Source organism: Alosa sapidissima, chromosome 4, assembly GCF_018492685.1.
Source record: "Alosa sapidissima isolate fAloSap1 chromosome 4, fAloSap1.pri, whole genome shotgun sequence".
Taxonomy (NCBI): domain Eukaryota; kingdom Metazoa; phylum Chordata; class Actinopteri; order Clupeiformes; family Clupeidae; genus Alosa; species Alosa sapidissima.
Window position 1 is genome coordinate 7,260,587 of NC_055960.1, and position 21,914 is coordinate 7,282,500.

General features: G+C 44.0%; 1 protein-coding gene across 2 annotated transcripts in view; it reads right to left on the reverse strand.

Annotated features, from left to right (window-relative positions):
* Positions 1 to 21,914, reverse strand: part of col2a1b (collagen, type II, alpha 1b) — a 49,235-nt gene that overhangs the window by 4,561 nt on the left and 22,760 nt on the right. For both annotated transcript variants that reach the window (XM_042089206.1, XM_042089207.1), the window contains 32 exons: positions 19,684 to 19,782; positions 19,388 to 19,432; positions 18,792 to 18,890; positions 18,220 to 18,273; positions 17,504 to 17,611; positions 17,095 to 17,148; positions 15,935 to 16,033; positions 15,503 to 15,556; positions 14,902 to 15,000; positions 14,463 to 14,516; positions 13,086 to 13,139; positions 12,493 to 12,546; positions 12,312 to 12,365; positions 11,799 to 11,843; positions 11,590 to 11,688; positions 10,657 to 10,764; positions 10,167 to 10,220; positions 9,574 to 9,627; positions 9,190 to 9,243; positions 8,600 to 8,653; positions 7,574 to 7,681; positions 7,363 to 7,416; positions 6,959 to 7,012; positions 5,065 to 5,226; positions 3,605 to 3,712; positions 3,118 to 3,225; positions 2,641 to 2,694; positions 2,172 to 2,279; positions 1,351 to 1,404; positions 733 to 840; positions 392 to 445; positions 150 to 257 (listed from right to left, as the gene is read on the reverse strand). In XM_042089206.1, the coding sequence (XP_041945140.1) occupies positions 150 to 257; positions 392 to 445; positions 733 to 840; positions 1,351 to 1,404; positions 2,172 to 2,279; positions 2,641 to 2,694; positions 3,118 to 3,225; positions 3,605 to 3,712; positions 5,065 to 5,226; positions 6,959 to 7,012; positions 7,363 to 7,416; positions 7,574 to 7,681; positions 8,600 to 8,653; positions 9,190 to 9,243; positions 9,574 to 9,627; positions 10,167 to 10,220; positions 10,657 to 10,764; positions 11,590 to 11,688; positions 11,799 to 11,843; positions 12,312 to 12,365; positions 12,493 to 12,546; positions 13,086 to 13,139; positions 14,463 to 14,516; positions 14,902 to 15,000; positions 15,503 to 15,556; positions 15,935 to 16,033; positions 17,095 to 17,148; positions 17,504 to 17,611; positions 18,220 to 18,273; positions 18,792 to 18,890; positions 19,388 to 19,432; positions 19,684 to 19,782 (2,475 nt within the window). The remainder of the gene's footprint in view (positions 1 to 149; positions 258 to 391; positions 446 to 732; positions 841 to 1,350; positions 1,405 to 2,171; positions 2,280 to 2,640; positions 2,695 to 3,117; positions 3,226 to 3,604; positions 3,713 to 5,064; positions 5,227 to 6,958; positions 7,013 to 7,362; positions 7,417 to 7,573; positions 7,682 to 8,599; positions 8,654 to 9,189; positions 9,244 to 9,573; positions 9,628 to 10,166; positions 10,221 to 10,656; positions 10,765 to 11,589; positions 11,689 to 11,798; positions 11,844 to 12,311; positions 12,366 to 12,492; positions 12,547 to 13,085; positions 13,140 to 14,462; positions 14,517 to 14,901; positions 15,001 to 15,502; positions 15,557 to 15,934; positions 16,034 to 17,094; positions 17,149 to 17,503; positions 17,612 to 18,219; positions 18,274 to 18,791; positions 18,891 to 19,387; positions 19,433 to 19,683; positions 19,783 to 21,914) is intronic.

The window sequence follows — 21,914 nt, forward strand, 5'->3', positions numbered from 1 at the left end:
TTCTTGATGTTAAAGTAGCTATATAAACTGTGCCTCAACAGCATAGGCAGTGTAGGCTTTTCATTGAATATATTTGGTGTTTGAATATCAGTCTCAGGCTACTGACAACAATTATCTTTCTGATTTTATGACGTAGAAGCTGAACTCACAGAGGGACCAGTTTCGCCAGAACGTCCACGAGGTCCAGGAGGTCCAATAGGGCCGGGCATTCCATTGGAACCGTCCTTTCCAGAAGGTCCAACTGGGCCAGGGGGTCCCTGTGAAGATAACGCAAACACTTCAAAGGTCAACACTAATCCAGGCTTCTAAACGTATTTTGAGATTTTTGAGATACCAGGATGATTAGCGACATGTTGACATAATTTTTTTGTATGAAAGGGAAACAACTTACTCTTGAACCAGCAGGGCCAGCAGGTCCAGTAGCACCCTGGTCACCAGCCTGACCCTATTGGAGAAAATGTCAAAGTAGATTTGATGAGAATAAAAAAATCAGTCAAATAACACCAGTGAGATGACACAAGGTCGACTAGAGGACATAGAGAAGATGAAAACCCTTATAAATCATGTAGCATAGCATTCTATTTCTGACTTCTAAGGTAGAACATTAGGATTCTTCAAAAATATCCAAGAGGCCTGGCAAGTGACAGTTGGTGACCTGGTGGAAAAACCAGACAACCCCAAGAGGGCTGACCACAGATAGCACTCGGCTTAGGCTGGCGTATGGCCACTTACAGGAGGTCCAGGCAGACCCTGCAGACCGGTGAAGCCTCTGTGTCCCTTCTGTCCTCTCTCTCCACCCTCGCCAGCCTCTCCCTTGTCTCCGCGTGGTCCTTGGGGTCCCTGGAGCGGGAGGAAAAGAGAGGTGGATGAATCATCATTACAAGTGGGGGGACAGGAAGCAGCCTTACATAACCAGGTGATAACTGCTTCCACAGGGAGGGGAGGAAAAACATCCTCTCCTGCCATAGACAAGTTCAGACAGGATGTGGAAAAACAGGTAAAGGTGGATGAACGTGTCTCAGAAAACTGGAAATAAAAATGTGTGTGCCATGGCCTTCTAATCACAGAAACCTTGTGTGTGTGTGTGTGGGGGGGTATAATGTGCAGAATATGGTGCAGAATATAATGCTTGTTTCTAAAAAAGACATTTCATATAGATGATGAATCAACTGACGATGTGGGCAATTCGGTTAGAGTTTAGTGCACATTATAGGTCCTCCCCACACACTATCCCCCCCACGACCAATAACACATAAAGGCCCTCTAATACGTGGAACTGTAGTGGAAACTGGACGGGTCCGGTGTGTGTGTGTGTGTGTTAGATAGTAGTAATAACGAAGGGTCACTCACAGCCATGCCTCTAGCGCCAGCAGGTCCAGGGGCTCCAGAAGGTCCTTGGGGACCCTAAACATCAAGGTCAGAAAGAGAGTGGTTCAGACAGCGGTCACACACACAGCACATAAAGTCATGACGAGGTAGCCCAGTCCTAGGACAATTCATAAGTATGGATGGGTCATCTCATGTGTTTTTTCATGAAATAATTGATTTCTTGTGGTTTGCACTACTTGAGTGCAGTGCTCTGAAAATGTCATTATTTCTAATGGACGTGACGTGCCGTCATCAGAAACTCTGCTTCAGCTTCATCAGCCCTGCTGCTATTTCCTGCACCTCTTCCAAACCGCTACCTTGTTTAGTGTTATTTTCTCAAGTGCTTCTCCGTTGGGATCGTTCTTTTTCCCTTCCTCACCCTCTCCGTCCCCTCATCCCTTCTCCTTTTCTTTCTCTCTATCCTCCCCTCTCTGTTTTCGTGCCTTTTTCACAGGCCTGTCCAAGAGAGCCAGAGAAATGCAATAGCCACCGCACCATACGCCTGATTTGTCCTGCCTCCCAGAGTCCCTGATCACATCAGAGTGGGGCTCTGCTTTTGTCTGTGTTGTGTGTGCACACTGTGTGTGTGTGTGTGTGTGTGTGTGTGTGTGTGTGTGTGTGTGTGTGTGTGTGCTTTAGAGTTTGGATTGCCAGTGGCATGTTTGTGTGTATGTGTATGTGTGTGTACTCAAGTGTATGAGTGTGTGTTTTTTGTGAGTGTTTTTTGTGTATGTCTGCGTATGCGCATGTATGCATATGTGTGTGTGTGTGTGTGTGTGTGTGTGTATGTGCGTGCTACTCACCGCCTCTCCTCTATCTCCCTGTTTGCCGGTGGGTCCGACTGGGCCGGGGGCACCAGTAGCTCCAGGGGCACCAGGAGCGCCGTTAGGACCGGTGTTGCCACGGTCACCCTGAACACAACCACAAGTGTCAGTCACAGCGCAGGGAAAACAAAAACATCAAAACAAACAGTGCATGGGGCTAACACAATTAACTATGGGAGGTCAAAGCAACAGCTTTGCATCACAGTGTGGTATTAATGGAAATAATGTAGACATGAATACAGTATGATAGCATTGATAAACAATAATTCAAATAGTGAAGATCTTTGTGGACCTCTGTGGCACTGGACTTTGTACTGTAACTTGGAGTGATTAAATCATTTCCTGCTGATTAGCTCATTAGCATAGCTCTTAGCTAATTAGTCGAGTACCACACAGCTACCACACAGCTTCTCTGAATGTTATTAACAAGGCAATTAGCATGTCTCACCTTGATTCCAGCGGCACCATCTCTGCCAGGGGGACCATCAGATCCAGGGTTGCCCTATAAAAACAGAACACAGATTGCTTTAATACGAGCTGATTAATCTAATAGTTTACGGCCACCCTGTCTCCCATCCCATGCGCACAGGGTTCCAGGGCAAACTCTATCTAATAGAGATAATGACAGCACACAAACAACGTTACAATGTTATCCTAAATTTAGTTTCATTTCATGATTATATAATGTTGTCATTATAATTATTATCCAATCAAAAATGTAGAAAACAATATGGCTATTTAGCTAACTGAAAAAAACATTATAGTGCAGCATTATACTGGAGGTTTTGCTGCATTCAGATTCAGTTTTGCTTATAGATCCACTACCAGACAGAGCATTTGAGTTCCAGACAGGCAGGGACCTGAGGGGATGCCTGCAGGCCTGTGGGCTGCTGCTGCTGCTGCTCATGTTTACAGTGATACCCACCTCTCTACCAGGCTCTCCAGAGGGTCCGGTCAGACCAGGAGGACCGACGGGGCCGGGGGGTCCGCGGTCTCCAGCTCCACCAGGAGCTCCCTGCTTTCCAGGCTCACCCTGTGTGGAGAGAAGGCAAGTAGCGCTGAGTGCTGACATGGATCCAGGTTATTCACATTGATTATATATTAGTGAATATGGATTGAACTGATGGGTGTGATAGCAAAAGGTGGTCTGCATGGTCTGAGTGTAGTTTGTGAACTGTTAAGAACGGTAGGGCTGCAACAATTACTCAACTATAAAATGTTTAGCTTGTGTAACAAAACTCTATGGTAGTGAACTGATTATACTTTTGATGTATAGACAAAACAAGGCATTTGAGGGTATCATCTGATACTTTATAGACCAAACAAGTAACTGATTGATCAAGGAAAATAACTGTTAGCTGCAGCCCTAAAGAAACGTAGTGAGTGTTTTTTTTTTATTGAGTGATACTCACAGATGGTCCGGGAAGGCCGGGGAAGCCTCTCTCACCACGCTGTCCAGGAAGACCCACGATACCACGCTGACCAGCCAGACCCTGAGGCCCAGATGGACCGTCGGGACCCTGTGAGAGGACAGAGAGAAGTCATCAGACATCATCAGACTCCAATCACAAAGCACACAAGGGCTGCCATCAAGACCTGCATCAGAGGGAGTCTCCAACCATCCAGTGAGTGCCAGGCTCCATTGTGCTCTCATTAGTTTTTCATTTTCAATTTATTGCTCCCCTGAATATCTATTATGGAGTGTAGTCCACGGCCTTGTGTTTGGGGTTCATCACATGACCTTGTGGGGCTATAATTGACTAAATGATTATGCTGGAGACTAGGTAAAAAAATTATCTCTTGCTCAACATTTTGAAGAGGCACTTCTAACTTTGAATATATTACCCATAGGTCAAGCAAAAGAGGCAGCAATCATCTGGCTAATGATTACACAGCTGTGACAGACACTCTACACATGCCCTTCCAGACTGTGTTTTTGTTGCTGCCATCTTGTCTGTCTGACTTCGTCTGGCAATGAGTACTCTGTGTCAGGGTCTTAAGGCTGAGGGGCAAGCTTTGATTTTACAGAGCGCCTCATCAGGCCACAGGAAATGGAAGGTATTGAATGGTCTTGTAATCCTCTGTGACCCTATTGGAGTGCACCTTTGGAAAGTAGAGGAAATACAATGGACTGAATGAACCAGTTCAGAACAGGTGCACAAAACTGCCCTAAACATATCAGCATGTATGTAATGGGAGGTTCCTATATGGATGGTTTCATGGAGGGATGGACTGATGGATAAATAAATTGAAGTGCTGAAGGATGGATTGGATGGATAGGTGGAGATAGTAACAGGTGGACAAAATGAATGGATGGGGTCGATGGGATGGAGGATTAAATAGAAGAGCAAAATGGCAGCTAGACTAACAAAAATGGGGCTTGTGAGTGCACTGCAAACTAACATGAAGACAGTGTTGGAAATATTTAATTCACAAACTACAGGGGGCCAGGATGAAGAATGATTAGAAATTACCTCCACACTGCACTGAAACTTTAAAAAAAAAAAAGAAAACACATGGAACACTTCTTAAAGAAACAAAATATATGAGTTCTCAGTGCAACTGGGGTGTAGTCAGGAATGTGAAACTAGTGAAATGTTCCTTGAGAGAGTGAATGCTCAAGTTCTGCAGAATAATACTTCTTTCACATCTTTTATTTATGGAAGAAAAGGTATTTCAGCATACTGGATTACTTAAGTTATGGGTGGCATGGGTGGAGTTTTTCTTTTGGTATTTCAAATAGGGACAACACAGTTGTTATGTTCTACTTGTGATTTGTCAAAAGCACTACCTACTGTCTGCTCTGGGTTCCACCAAAGTGAGAAGAGAGAGATCACAAAGGTCACAGAAAGGTCAAGGAGAGGTCACTTACAGGGGGACCATCCTCTCCAGACTCTCCTTTCTCTCCAGGGGTTCCAGCAGGTCCGCGCAGCCCAGCGTCTCCCTGTCTGCCTGGGGGGCCGCCGTCACCACGCACACCCTTAGGCCCATCTTTACCAGGAGGACCAGCAGGGCCTGCAGGACCAGGGTTACCCTGAGGGGCGCACAAAAACAAACAAATAAACAAACAAACAAACACTGCCCTTTTATGCTTTTATTTACTACTACTCTTTGCTTTTGTTTATGGAAAGCACATTGATTGACCTCTGTGTATGAAATACGCTATATAAATAAACTTGACTTGACTTGACAAACAAAGACGGGAAATCAAATCTATATCATGTACGCAGGGGAGAGAGTGTAGAAATGCACTACTGTGATTAAATATTCATCACAAAAGTTGATGAGCTACAACAATGAGTATCTCATCAATCGCTTCACTTCACAATAAAACTTTTATTTGTTGGTCATTTGCAGAGACCAGAGTGTTTACATGACCCTATCAGTGGTAACATGATCTGAAGATATTGAGACATATCAGCTGTCACTCAACTTTAAACAAAACCACGATTACTATTAATTTTCATCGGTTCTTGACTCTAAGCTCCTTTGATTGATCTTTGAGACTACACTTCAAGTGGAACAAATGATCTAATCAAACGTTCAGATGCCTGCCTCAGCAACCAAATCTAAATCACAATGCCATGCCATTCTTGTCTGGAGAAGGGAAAGATTTGTTGTGAGTGAATTCACAGAGCACCTGCTGCCAATACTCTATTTCACAGGCGGGTGAACATCTAGACCGTGTATTGTATTCTATTTATGGGATAACAGATCATTAAAAATAGAAGTGAATAGAACGTTTTTGATCATATCTGTCAGAGGCATGGCATGACTAATTAAAGTCTGCATAATCTCAGATATTTAACATGTTCACTGAGCGAGACACTGCGTGGCATTTTCTGCCTGGTTTCGTACAGTAGGCTAGTTGTAGACGAAGGAGCAGAATGAGTGTATTATCGCCAGGGTGAAATCGGAGGGGGAGACAAGCAGAGCATTGAATTAATAGCTTCTAAAGTGAAAGTGACAGCCGTTCATGGATCATTACGCCATAATTTATGGCTGTTAGAGACTGTGGCCATGGCCTGCCGAGCAGACAGAGATCGTAAAGAGCACCTAATGAATAATGCACTCATACAATATCATCACAAGACAGGTCTGAGAGATGGAAGCGCCTCAGCTACTAGTCTGACTGACACTTCTATTGACCTAAATACTGTAACGAGTCACAAAGTCACCGACATACTGCATGTGTCCACACTGCACACGGCTCTCTACACAGAATTAATCAAGCAGCTCCTACAGTAGCTATTTACATAGTCAGCCAGGTGAGATAGTGACTTGCATCAGTACAGTTACACGTGAACATATAGACCAAAACAAGCACACTGCCCTGCAGTCACAGCGTCTTCTAATACTTATTACAGTAGACACAGGGAGGTTAGATTATTTACTAATGATAGGAATGTGGCCTGAGACAGCTACAGTAATAGATGTATTGCTGTAACCACACCCCCCTTTTGAAAGCCTCTCTGGATTAATGAAAACGGCCTTTGGTGGATCAATTATGCATTACAGTCAGTCACCTAAAAATAGATGTTTTATTGTACTGGAAAGCTCCTTTGAGCTATTATGCTAATTACTAAGAGATACAACTGCAACCTTTGATACTGACACTGTATTTTGCGATGACATTAGTCAAATTTTAGTAACAATTAAACCTGACCTTTGTTTTACATAAGTACACATGCTTTATTGAATTACAGTTTTTGTTTCACATAAGTACACATGCTTCATTGAATTGTAGGCAGGTTTGTGTCACTTACATTGGGACCTGGGGGTCCAACTCGTCCAGCAGAACCAGGGAAACCAGTGGCACCCTATGGGAGACAGTGCCATGAGGATGCTAGTTTCATACAGGGATCAACATAATTAAGCATACTCAAATAGCTGTATATAAAATACCATGGTGCATACACTTTGCACATACTGTGAGATACTGTACAGGACTCATATTAACATATTTCTCACTTTAAATTTAAATGATGCCACTTATTTTGCATGTCAGATAAGGTCAGATAATGTCGCTGACTTTCTACATAACACGTTAAAACTGGTCTAGTCTAATCGAGTGTAAACAGTATATCAGATACAGAAACAGCAGTGCTGTGGTGAATGATATATTATATATATTATACACTGGATTGGAGAGTAAAGGTCTCAGACTTACAGGGGGTCCCTGGGCACCGCGAGCACCTTTAGGTCCAGACACACCAGTGGGTCCCTACACAAACACACATACACATAGCGTTAGCATAGCATAGCATACCTCTGCAAGGACATGCAGCACATACAGTTGAGAATGTAATGTTGTAAGAGCTGCTGTGATGCTCCTGTGATCCTAAAGACTCCAGATGTCCCAGAGAGCGTAATGTACGTACAGAGGGTCCAGGGGCTCCGGAGGGTCCTTGTGGCCCGGGGGCACCAGCATCACCCTTCTGTCCAGGCTCACCCTGATCTCCCTTGGTACCAGGCTGACCATCAGAACCCTGCACGGGGAAAAGAAAATCCATTCAGTCCTGTTTCACAGTCACAGAAATAGAGTAGGCCTACAATGTTTGGCAATTCCAGGATTGAGATGTGGTGGTGTATACATTTTTAAAAATATATATATATTTTTAATATATTTCTGTCATATGATCAATTAAGCAACCAAATGAATTAACCAATTCATTACACAATCACCTGAAATCAATAAATCAATCATTCAATCAAAGATCACATGTCCTCTCTCATTGTCACAGAATTCCACATTGTATCACTGTTACATTTTGAGGCAATTCATGGCAATCAAGTCCCTTTCCACAGGTGTATAAAATCAAGCTCCGAGATTATGAATGCAGACTGCATGGTGCTAGATTAATACACATGGGGAAGGGGACCTGATAAAACCCATGAATAAACAAGTTACTTCTTCCATTTGAAAGAAAGAAAAACATCTAACGGGCAAAAGAAGAAAAATGCTAAAACTCTTATGGAAGAATAAGAAAATGTTTGCTTTGTGCGCACTGACATTTCAGGGTAAAGGAGTGGCGTGACCAGCCTTTATAACATAAGATATATGTCACCTTATTAAAGGTCACATCCTGCTTCTATGACTGACATATCAATCTTGACCAAATGTACCAGTCCATGTTATTACTGTCCCGTATATATTCATAGTGGATCACACGGGCGGATGGAAGCCTGTATGCACATGTGCCGTACGCAACGTCAAATCAGAGTATGCCCATTTAGCATGGACATCACATGCTTCGCTTGAAATCACTTTACAGATTCTGACCCCTGTCACACGGTGCGTGTCATGTTGGCTGCAGGTGCATAATTGTCAGGTGTGGAGCCCTGTGACAGTTTCATCACCTCCACTAATGACGACAATATAATGGGTTTGTGGCGGTCATACTTACAGGAGGACCAGCGAATCCAGCAGGACCTGGGGGACCAGTCTCACCCCTGTCACCCTGCAGAGGAGCACAAATGGGCTGGTTAGCACTGCCTGAGGCCATTACTGTCAGCAAGGAGATAATGCATCATAGCGCTAGGTCTGGCAGATATGAAATATCAACTCCTGGCTTTTAGGGTTTTGATTTCCGTCAGATTCTACTTTTAATGGAATGCTATCAAATAGATTAGACTTCTGTTCACAGTTTATAAAATCCTGCTTCTGTAGGAGCTGGTTAGCATTAAAAACCAGTGTGGCATAATGCAGGGATTGGCAAAAATGGTAGTTATGATTATCATTTAAAAATACAATGTTCCTACACTCCTAGAGCTGTGATATAAAGGCCACACACTACAGATGATGTCTATTTTACATTAGCCTCGAGTGTGATGCCTACTGTTTACCTACTGTGATGCCTACATCATTATGCGCAGCCTAGTCTGTACAGTTTTATAATTGCTACTCGAAAGCAAGTTGGAGTGTGTGTGTGTGTGTGTGTGTGTGTGTGTGTGTGTGTGTGTGTGTGTGTGTGGGTCAGTTTTGTGAAATACTTACAGGAGCACCACGGGCACCAGCAGCTCCAGAAGGTCCAGCAGGGCCAGATTCTCCCTGGAGGAGGAAACAAGCGCACACAGACACATGAGAGAGGGAGAGAGAGAGGGAGTGGGAGAGAGAGGGAGAGACAGAAGGAGAGAGGGAGAGGGAAAGAAGGAAAGAGAGAAGGAGAGGAAAAGATAAGGGAAATGAAATTGAGAAGGCCGAGGGGGGATAGTGAAGATGAAAGGGAGCAGTGAGAGTGATAAGGATGGATAAGAACTGTCAGGTTAACCCCGCAGGCTTAGAGAAATAACATTCAAAAAGAATCCCATGTGTAAACTGAGCCTGACTTTCCACCCCCCCCCCCATCCCCACAACTCCCCTTCAGACGTAAACACTCACCTTCTCGCCATTAGGGCCGCCTGGACCAGGAGGACCAATGGGGCCGGTCAAACCCTGTGGAAGAGAGAAGGGCAAAAGCAGTCTAGTTAAACGCTGAACAAATGGACACCGGGATTGTTAACAGTCGCTCAACACAAATCTTCAGATCTGATACACAAAACGGCCACAGGTAAGAGTACACACACACACACACACACACACACACACACACACACACACACACACACACACACACTGCTTGGCACAGTTAGTCCTTTACAGGGACAAGTATGTGGGATGCTGCTGGAATAATGAAAACACACTCAGTGTTGCAAGTGGGCACACATTTGGTTCTGCACAGCCTATCTTGGCATAATACTGCTGAATTGAGAGTGTGTGGGCTGATTAGCATTGCCAGTGGGAACATAGTGCGTGCGTGTATGAGAGAGAGAGTGTGTGTGTGTGTTTGTAAGTGTTTGTGTGCGCATGAGTGTGTTTGTATGTATGTGTGTGTATTTGTTTGCATGTGTGTGTGCATGTGTGTGTGTAGGAGAATGTCACACTGATGGTAATAAGCACATCCGTCATGACGGTGAGGTAGGGGAGACACTCACTCTTGCACCATCTTTGCCAGGAGCACCCTCAGGTCCTTTCTCGCCATTGTCACCCTGTGGGAGAGCAGCGAAGACAGGTGTTAGCACATGCGCTAGCACTTCCTCCTCTGTAGCCAGCCTGCACATATCAGCACATGCGCTAGCACCTCCTCCTCTGTAGCCAGCCTGCACATAATGACCATGTTCATGCGAGACCACCCCTACAGCTCCATATGCTGCCTATGGATCAGGTGTCCGGCTGCTTAAAAGAGCATTTTAACGTCTTTCTCAAAGAATAAAGAAGGGTCAGGCATTAGTGTCAGAAAGTTATAGTAATCAGCAAGCTATGTTATGTTTTCTTTTCCTTCTTTGGAAAGCCTGAAATATAGGCCATCTACCTTTCTGGCATCAATACTACTTCAGTACTCTTTGTCCTGGATCTTGTTGAGGCTGATATTCTTAGTTTCAATGCATTTCAGAAGCTTGGCCAGAGTCTTGGATTGGAACTTACTCTGTCTCCCTTGGGTCCAGAGATGCCACCGGGGCCTCTTTCTCCGGGCATTCCCTGCAGACCAGGGGGTCCCTGGGCACCGGGAGCACCGCCTGGTCCAGTGGCACCCTGGGAAAAAAGGCACACACACACACACACACACACACGATGAACCATCACTTAAAGGCTGAGGTTAAGAGCTCTAAACTGTAAGATGTGAAAGCCTAATTGGTGTCTGTGTAAAGGAGGCATCACTGGGTTGTGCGCTTCTATGTTGGGGTATGTGGATGGTGATGTGTAGGTCATTGATGGTGATGTGAAGATCACACTTAAATTACATTCACAGTACATTTATTCATTTAGCTGATGATTTTTCTCACCAGAAGGTCAATTCTAGATGTGACAAGAGAAGCATCAGTAAAACGGCCATGTGGAATAGACTTGGTATGCTGACTTCCGGAGTCCAGACTTTCATTTCAATAAGACATTCATCTTCATGTTTAGCCTCTATAAGTTACAGGCATTGTCTATCCTCTAGACTTGGTCATTCTAGAGACCATATCCTGTGTTGGTCATTCTAGAGAGGACCATATCCTGTGTTGGTCATTCTAGAGAGGACCATATCCTGTGTTGGTCAGGTACATCTCTGATGTGCTACACTTTCTGATCTGACAAGGATCCAGCATTCTACATGTGTTCCATACTGTATGTGCATGTGTGTGTCTGTCTCCTGTAAAGGGCATGCGCGTGTTTTGTATGTGCATGTGTGTGTCTGTCTCCTGTAAAGGGCATGCGTGTGTTTTGTATATGCATGTGTGTGTCTGTCTCCTGTAAAGGGCATGCGTGTGTTTTGTATGTGCATGTGTGTGTCTGTCTCTTGTAAAGGGCATGCACTTGTTTTGTATGTGCATGTGTGTGTCTGTCTCCTGTAAAGGGCGCTTCTAGACACGTTACCTTGGGTCCGTCAGTTCCTGGAGTTCCGGGGAGACCGCGGGGTCCCTGCAGACCCTGAGGCCCAGCGCTGCCTCTCTCTCCTGGGAATCCACGCTCTCCCTGTGGGGGTAAGAGCACCAGCCACGAGTTACAACATGAATGGGAAATGGACGAGAGCCACTAAAAGATGAATGGGGGAGAAGACTCCGGTCAGGGGAGAGGAAACTCACTCTGGGCCCGGTAGCACCACCAGGACCAGCCTCTCCAGGAACACCCTGCAGAGAGAGAGAAAGAGAGAGAGAGAGGAGAGAAAAAAGAGAGCTGTTTCAACTTGGCTCAGGGCTGGAGCTCACTCCATCTGTATGCATTTCAGATCAGACTCTCCAAGGTTATACCAATGCTGGTTGTGCTCTGAATGAGGTATCACACTGCACATGTGGGTGAAGGTGTATTTTATGGATGAAGAGATAAGCCAGCTTCTACACTGTTGTATAGCCAGGAGCCTTAAAGACACCAGTATAGCTATTGTAGATTTGTAGATAAATAAAATGACTTATTTGTTTCTGAAAAGAACTGAGTAGGTACAACAATCAGTGATCAATTCAGTACTCTACGACTATGGACCTGATATGGTAGATATAGGGTCAATGCATTGTGCTCCATGGCGTAGGACGTGTTGTAAATGATAAATAGTCTTTTCAGGCATCACAGTGAAGAGGTCGCGATTAGAAAGGAACACTTACAGCATCACCAGGCTTGCCACCCTCACCAGGGGGGCCGGGGGGTCCAGGCAGGCCCTGACAAAGAGAAATGATGAACCATAAATACCCAGCTAGCCAGCTAGCATCGCCTTTGCATACAAATCAGGCTCATGCATTCAAACATGAGGCTGTGGGGTGAGATGAGGCCTTGAAGTGCACTTACCTGGAAGCCGGAGGGTCCAGGCTGTCCCTGCTCTCCTCTCTCTCCAGCGGGTCCCTGTGACGGAGAGAAAACACGATCTTGAGTTTGGTTGGGTTAAAAATAAAAAAAAAGACAACACACACCTTCCACAATAACATGCTCTCCCCTGAGGGACCTGAGGAGTGATGACACTTCAATCAGGCAGCAGAGGTGGGGAAACAAAAGGCTGTGATTGTGGTTAACCACGCAGCCGGGAATGAGCAATCACAGCGGGGCCGGCGCTTACAGTTGCACGCGCCGCCATAATTAAATGTCAAACAAAACAATGCGGCGGTCGGTGGCGGGAGGCTAAATGGAAAATAACGGCTCTTGTGTCGAAGTGGTCGAAAAAAAGAGCCTCGTCTAAAGTGAGTTGACTTCAATCCAATCACATCTGCTTGGCAACTGGATAGAGTTTGTATGGCTCTGTTTGAGGGCTCTGAGACAGAGAGAGCTGGATGCAGGAGGGTAGGCACGCTATCAGCATCCTCCAGACGGGACAGCGGGCAGATGGAGGATGACAACAATAAAACAGGGGGAACTCGACAGACTTAGAACCCAGAGAGGACACTTACAGCAGGGCCGGGGGGTCCAGCAGCACCTGTCTCACCATCTTTACCAGGAAGACCCTACAGATAACCAGAGAGAGAGAGAGGGAGAGAGAGAGAGAGAGAGGGAGGGAGGGAGAGAGAGGGAGAGAGAGAGAGGGAGAGAGAGGGAGGGAGAGAGAGGGAGAGCGAGAGGGAGAGAGAGAGGGAGAGAGAGGGAGAGAAAGAATGAGACACAGATGAGTGACTAGTAGTTTATCATCATGAAAAGAAAGATAGAAGCTAAAGTTCTATTTTTTGCACATCAACTGAATATTTAATTACAATATGAATATTTTACAAGTACAATATACTGCATGGGTGGTTTCTTGGAACAGGAACTAGTTAAGGATATCAGGGAGTGTGTTTTTTTTTCTCCAGTGGGGTTAAGACTAGGAGATTCTAAGAATATCTATGAAAGATCCCCCATTCATCTACTCTGGCATAGGTACAGTAAGTGCTTTTGTAGAGCAGGAGTAAAGTATGTGAATGGCAATGAACATTGCAGCCTACTGGGCTTCACAGAATAACTAAACACAAAGATGAGAACACTGAAACCTTAAACAATGGAGAAACATCACACATGGGAAAGGAACTAACTAAAATAATCTGTAGACTAGGTTGCAATATCAACACCAGTGTAAGTAAAATTGCTGTTGATGATGCCACATACAACATATTGGATGACATTTAAAACGTACAGGGTATATGCAAGGCTATATCTCAACTGAGTTTTTGCTCAGATTTCTGTACAGAGAAGCTTGTTAGGGATGACTGTGCATGTCAATCAATTTGCTCATGAGAAGAAGAAGGTGTGGAAAAATGAGCACAGCTGTTCTTTGGGGAAAACATGTCATGAAGTCTGATTGGCTAACTGTCTCTCACTGACACACATGAGGTCACGATGAGCTAAGCATTCACAATGTGCTACCAGCTGATCCGACACTTTAGACTGACTGCTCCAAGAACAACTGGATTTGAGGGAAAAGTCCACAGAGCACAGTGAAAGCAATAACCAGGAGTGGCCAGGCCAGTACAGAGCTGACCATACACCTGTGAAGATCGAAAATAAGATACAATACTAAAGTGCAATAGAAGCAGTCTATGAATATTCATTCAGCTGAATGTGTCACAGATTCTGACTAATTGATATGGTGTTCACGGTTCATGCCGTCTGGTGGTAAAAACAACCTGTCCCGTATCAGTGGCAATATAATTATGGTTCCAAAATGTTCTCAGGTCCTGAAATGATTCCAAATCTCCATAGAAAACATCTAATACTCCTGGCATCCTAATTTGTGGTGAGATATTATAGCGAGGCACCTACGTGGAGGGATGTATGACTGAACAAAATGAAAGACTCACTCTCAGACCAGGAGCGCCACCGGATCCTTTCTCTCCAGCCTTTCCACCCTCTCCCTGTACAGAGACAACATAAGTGAGGCTTATACATAAACACACACGCGTACACTCACACAAACACACACACACCACACACACACACACACATACGCAACTATGCAAACAAGAAAATAGCAACAACAAACACTAAGAGAGACAAACAAATAAAAAGCAAACAGCAGACACTGACACAACACACACACACACACACACACACACACACACACACACACACACACACACACACACACACATACACACACACACATACACACACACACACACACACACACAAACAGACAAACAAACATAACCAATCTGCTCCACTAGACAGACAGACAGACAGACAGACAGACAGACAGACAGACGTGACGTGACATGACATGTAGTGACCGCTGCTTACAGTGGCTCCCTTGGGGCCGGGGAATCCCATCACACCAGGCTGACCACGCGCCCCCTGAGGGCCAGGGGGTCCAGGCCGACCATCCTCACCAGCAGCACCCTGAAGACACAGAGACAGACAGGCAAAGTGAGGAGTGTGTGTGTGTATGTATGTGTGAGTGTATGTGTGTGTGTGTGTGTGTGTGTGTGTGTGTGTGTGTGTGTTGGGGGTGGGGCTGGGTCTCGGGGGGGGGGGGTCACAAAATGTCTGGCTTTGGTACAGGATGCTGCTAACAAGAGCCTATTAGTCTGTAGACAGAGGGAACATCAAAAGATATATCATCATCCCCTAGCCTGACTGAGTTGTTTGTGAGTACATCCACTTTGTCACTTTGAAATAGTCTAACAATAAAACATTGACGTAAAACAGACAGTTCATAGCATTCTACTTTTATGTAAAATATCGTTCAGACATTGCTATAGAGCACAATGACACAAGTCTTATTGGGAGCATGTAGTGAATAATCTCAGCCTCTCCACTGTAAGAGGCAGCAGCGCCATTGTCCCCAGCTCAACAACCTCTTAGTCATCCTATGAAGAGGCGCAAACATCCTCGTACTTACAGCAGGGCCAACTTTTCCCTGAGGACCGGCATCGCCAGGGCGACCAGTGAGACCCTACAGGGAGGAGAGAGAGAGCTTCATTACACCCTGAACATAAACGGCAATCTCCTCAAGCCAACTCATGTCAGACCGTGGGTTACTCCAAATAGCTGTGCAGCAGTGAAATGCTAAATGATGATGATAACACACAGCAACACAGTGTAGCCTGGTCAAACACACTTTTATGGTTACGGTTATAGACACTTTTATTCAAGCGGCTCACATTATAATAACAATAAACAATAGCAATTAACAATACATTAAAATGGTAAGGACATCAATAACAGTAAAACAACCAATTAAAAAATATGAAATAGCCTAATAATAGTGGCACAAGCCCACCACTGCTAATAGATAAGTAAATTGTGTCTGTGCACGGGGGTGAATACTTACTCTGGCTCCAGGAAGGCCAGGCTCTCCAGGGCGACCAGGGTCACCACCAGCACCCTTAGGTCCAGACACTCCAGCAGGTCCTCTCTCACCAGGGGCACCCTGGGACATGATGGGGGGGGTTAGTCAGTTACTATATCCATTAGTCATGGTAGCTGCATTATTGGATTGTAATTCTAAATGACAGGTCACCTGGATAGGACAAGTCCTGCTGATAAATGGTTATTAGACCCAATTCTTCCCCATAAAAGACCAAAAGGTAATGGAGAAAATGAAGGGTTGTGTGGGCGCTCATATTTTGGTTGTGTGGGCGCTCATATTTTGGTTGTGTGGGCGCTCATATTTTCCCCCCTGAAGTTCAACTGATTAATATCGTATATCTTCTTAAAAAATCTTAATGTCCAACTAAGAATGAATTAAATGATTGGTAGAAATTGAGCAGGACAGATGGGGGAAGTCTAAATTCTGCCATAATCATTATTCTATTAGAATGACTACTATGGAGTCATTTGTAATTCAAAGACTTGGCCATCATCGGTTCAACTGGGTCATCACACTGCCATCTGGTGTCAGTTTAGTGTCATTGCAAGAGGCAGTTGGGTCCATCGTTTTGTATTCACAACAAATAAGGAAGCCCATCAAAGTCGGCATGGTCTCTCTGAAATATCTTTGTTCAAATCACCCTGACCAGCAAAAAAGTCAGAATGGGAGTGTTTTGAATAATAAACAAATCTACTTTGAGCTGGCAAATAGGACATTTTGGTGTGCTATCTGGAAATAGATTGGAACAGATCAGCGATTTAGAAAGTCATTTGCCAAAGAGTCAGCAATTAACCACCAGAAAATATGCCTTTCCCCCTGACTGCATTCAAATGAAAACTCTTTCAAACACAAACAGCTACTTTGTGCTCCAGGACACCACGGTAAGTAGGAATAAATGTGAAATTAGCTATGCACAAGTATCTCAGACGACTTTGTATTACTCAGCGGATCTCCTGAATGCTGATTGCATGTGGCCATGTAGTCTGTCTGGTGGCTCATGCCCACAACCAGATATCTGCTTCCTGCTTTACGCCAGGCATGCTGTCACTGCAGTTTGCCCCTAGTCACTGTAATGAGTTCCCATGGGAACATATACTGCATGCTGTCATGGAGATTGTTACCTTGGGACCAGCCAGACCATCCTGACCAGGGAAACCACGGTTACCGGGAGAGCCCTAAAAAAACAACACAGAGACAATGATCAGACAAGTTCGAAACATTTTCAGGTACACTACTTCTGCTTGAGTCAGGAACCAAGTTTCTTGTGTGTGCGCTAACTCACTTGGCCAAATAAAACTAATTCTGATTCTGTAATTCTAATTCTGATGATTATTACAAAGTAACAATGCTTTTAGCTGAGTTAGGTTTTTGCTTTTATAAAAACTGTTAACTGTGAATACAAGTTGTATACAAGTACAACTGTGAACAAGTCAGCATAATGTTAACATGCTTACTGCGTAATAGACAAAGTAGGTGTGATGTATCCATGCCGACGAGCACTTTAAAGGATAATAATCTAGTGGAACTCACTCTCTCTCCGGGAGGTCCGAGGGGTCCGGCAGCGCCAGGCTCTCCGCGGGGACCTCTCTTGCCTTCCTCTCCAGCAGGGCCAAGGGGACCTTGGGGCCCAGCACGACCCTAGGGATGGGGGGAGAGGGGGACATTAGAGACACTTATTGTGATTGTTGTGTTCATTACAAAATACTCTGCTTTTCAGGTGAGTTCAACTAGGCAGAGAGACTAGGCTAAGAGTCACAATCAATTAGGTCTTGGATATGGTCATGCATTTACATATGCTGAAATAGAGTTGAATTGCTACCACTACCACAAACTAAAGACATGCAAAACAAGATTCTGTTTATCTTAAATGGTACCAGATATGCAGAGGTCTGTACATTTAATTATGTGAACTTCATTGAATCTTTATCTATATATATGGCTCTGATCTTTGTTGTACAGTGACCCCTGCTGGCTTAAGCATGACCTTCTAAATTGACTATACAAAGATGAGAAACTTGAAGATGATGAGACCTTAGTCCAAAAATCTTCAGTAACACATAGCTAAAATTATGATGAAGGATAATATCTGTCTCTGCTGAAGCATGGGCTCTGATTCAATTGATAAAGATGCCTGTTACATCTGATATTCAACCTGATATTCAAGGAAGCATCTTTAGAATCAATACATTGAACATGGAGAAGAGGATCTGTATCAGTATGTTGAAACTATTGAACGCTGAACTTACAAGCTCTCCTTTGGGTCCAGCTTCACCCTTGAACCCTGGGATACCGGGGTCACCCTAGGGGATGGAGCAGAAAAACAACAGTCAGTACAGGCCACCTAACTAATACTAATCAACGGTATGAAACAGACACAGTGAAAATCCTAACAGAATTATTGCAGTCAATTTCATGACAACAACAAAATATTCCAAATACAAATGAATATTATAACATGCATTAAGTCTGCGTTCCTACAAGTCACAGTTACTCTCTTGACTGTAATTGCTTGTGCTAAGCTATCAAAATGTTAAACAACACTATGGGAATATTAAATGCTAACATGCTAATGTGCTAACTGCATAAACAAACATGTGCATTCCTAATGCATTTCCAATGGCACAGAAAACAACATTGAGCTAATGGTAACTTGGCGACAAACCAAGTTGACATTTTGTAGAGCATTACACTAAAGTCCGATTTATTTTCATATCAAAGTATCTGCGTTGGTATTGGTAACGTTTCAACTGGAAACCTTCTAGGAACAGATTTTAAGGGTCAATTTGAGGTGTGTTGCTGATACTGTGTGCCGACTTACAGACATGCCCTTTGGTCCAAGAGGTCCAGTGGCTCCCTGGGGTCCAGGAGGTCCACGGGGTCCGGGGAAGCCAGGGGCACCAGCAATACCAGGAGCGCCCTATAGAGGGAGGCAGAGAGGGACACAGGGTCAGTCACCTTCCCACTGTCACAGCACAGGTGATGCAGTCCTTTAGGGAACTGAAGAATCTCAGAACCTGAAGTCTGAGTCTATCAGGTCACAACCATCAGGACTACAGTTTGTAATGACTGACAGGACAGTGCTGAAACTGGGGTCTTGTTCTTGAACAACGATTGTAGGGCGCTACGCTCTAAGATCCTTGTTCTTGATAGACCACAGTGTTCTGAATGTAAGGTATTGGTATGGGACATACTTCTAAGCATAAATGGAATGTTGATGATTCAGAAAAGTGTATGGTGATGAGTAGCCAACATTGAGTATATTTTAACATATGCTTCAATTAACTGATTCAAACTGATTAATTAAGTACTTTTCAAACCTATGTGGTGTAAATCAAGTTAGACAAAACTGGAGAAGACCTAGAATGTGGAATGGATGTCATGGAAATGAAGTTTTAACTAATAGGCTTTACTTACAGCAGATCCTTTAGCTCCAGGGATGCCGTCAGTACCAGGGTTGCCCTATAGATTTGAGAGAGAAGATACAGATCAACTTCAATTGAAATCCTACTCAATCCTACACTCTATTTTACAATATAAGTGAATTTACATTGAACTTTGTCTGATCTAAATTCATCTTCACGTAGCCAATGGAGGTGGCCCAGTGGACTACTGTAAGGTCAGCGGACTCACACATATCACATGTAGCATAAGCACTAAATCTAAAGCGGGAGTCTGCAGGACAGGGCTCTGTGGTGTGCAGAGGTACTCACGCCAGCTCCAGAGGGGCCAGGAGATCCAGGGGTTCCAGACTCTCCACGGGGACCCTGGGCTCCCTCAGGTCCACGAGCGCCAGTGGGCCCAGCCTCACCCTGCAGGACACATGGGGAGACAGTGAGACAACGTGAGAATGAGAAATAAAAGGAGTGAGAGAGAAAGAGAGAGAGAAAGAGACAGAGAGAGAGAGAGAGAGAGATTTAAGGTGAGGAACAAAAGTTGGTTGTGGGAACAAAAGAAAATGTAGCTGAGGGACGCAAGCCAAGGACCTCTGCCTTACTGACTGACTGACTGACTGGACAAGAGCTACAACCTGAGCTACAACCTGATCACTTGAAGACTCCCAAACATCTGCATTGGAATATAGATGAGGAGAAAGAGCCCAACTGCTCAGAGTTGAATCTTCAGTTTGCACAGCTGAATGAGGAGCCAGATATGGTTGAGGAGGTAGCCATGTTGCTCTGCAGCTGCAGAGGCGCCACCCTTCATCAGCCCATCAATAACCAAACATCATTTCAGTCCCTTTGGGCAAGAAGGCCTGCTGCTGCAAGCAAATTACCAGCAAGCTAATATTGATTAATAATGATGCTCATGATGACTAGTGCTCCAATGGGCCCCTTCAGAGAGAGAGAGAGAGAGAGAGAGAGAGAAAGTGAGAGAGAGCCTTCAGCATTTAAAGGCTGCACTTAATGCAGATCTAATTTTAGATGTCCTCAGACTGGGTCTAAAATGGGTCTTTCAGCGTTAAATGCCGTCCAATTATCCGCAGTTAAAGGTTATCACTGGTTGACCTTGGCTACAATAGCTGAGGCCTGGACACAGCAGGATGTCGGCCATGAGTCGATAGGCACTATTCATGGAGATTGGGAATACAAAATGCCTCTGAAAATGGAAAGCTGCCTGAATAAAGTTTTAGAAAAGCAGGAAAATGGAAATGTGAAAATGTAACTGAGGCGGAAAAGCTCTCCTTTATATTGACCACATGAGTGTGGTGAGGACTTAAAATCAAATACACTTCAGCACTGAATAAAACCACTACCAGAGGACTCATTTGAAACAAACTATTAACAAGAGATTGGCATGCTCTCAAAAAACAAACAAACAAAAAAAAACCTGACATCGAGTTACAAAATTATGCGCGCTGGTCATAAAAACGTTTTATTGCAGTTTATCTCAAAGTACTATAACCAGAGCCAAGTACTAAATACGTTCCAGGCGCTTACACAAGGGGCATGAGGCCAGCACACACTCTGAGTCACTCAAATAAACACTGGCTCCTCCCTCAGCAGTTCTCAGCCAAGGCAAGCTCTAAGCGCGCGCTGAGGTCATCGCCATCAAAAGAGGTATGAATGAAATTCCGTTCTGTCAGTGTCTGTGCCTGATATGCTTTTTAGTGTGTGGTTTACGACATAGTGGGGTGATGACATGTATGCATTTCAATCATTGCATTGGCACTACAAAAAGGATTTACAATGCCATGTGTACTGTACTATAAACATCTACATAATGCGTCCACCAGGGGGAGCTCAGTGCTTCTGGCAATGGCCATGGAATGCATACTTCAAATTACAGACCGTCCTCTTTGTTGAGGCAAAGGCTTCTTGAAACTCTGCAGAATTTGTTTTCATACCAACTATGCTAAAAAGCACCTATTATAAACAAATATGATACATGTATGTGCACTGTCTCTATGGACAAAGTTTAAATGCTTTCATCAACTTGTCAACTAAATCGATGGTGTGATTTGTATTTGTCATTTTACAAGATAAAAATGAGAAAAAGCAATTACTATAATTATGGCATGGCACTCACAAATCACCATAATTACACCGACTAGCTTCACAAGTTGAAACAACTATGCAGTGATTGAATCACAAAGGTAATTTGATATGCCAAATGTAACCACTGAAACTGAAAAATCAGATTTGCTCCAACACTGTATTGGCTCTTTTAACCGTAAGACACTAACACAACGTTTATGTGTTCTGTTGTTATTGTATATATATTTCAATTCAATTCAATTCAATTTCAATTCAGGCAAAAGCCTACCAATGTAAAAATAAAAGCATGTTGATGTATCCTAATTAATACTTAATAATATAATTTACATTTTATATTTCATAGAATTTGGCATAGACTCTGGGGATGGGAGGCTACTGAATGCTTTTGAGATGGTTTTAATAATAAATAAAAATAGGATTTAGGTTTTAATAATAATAAGAAAAAA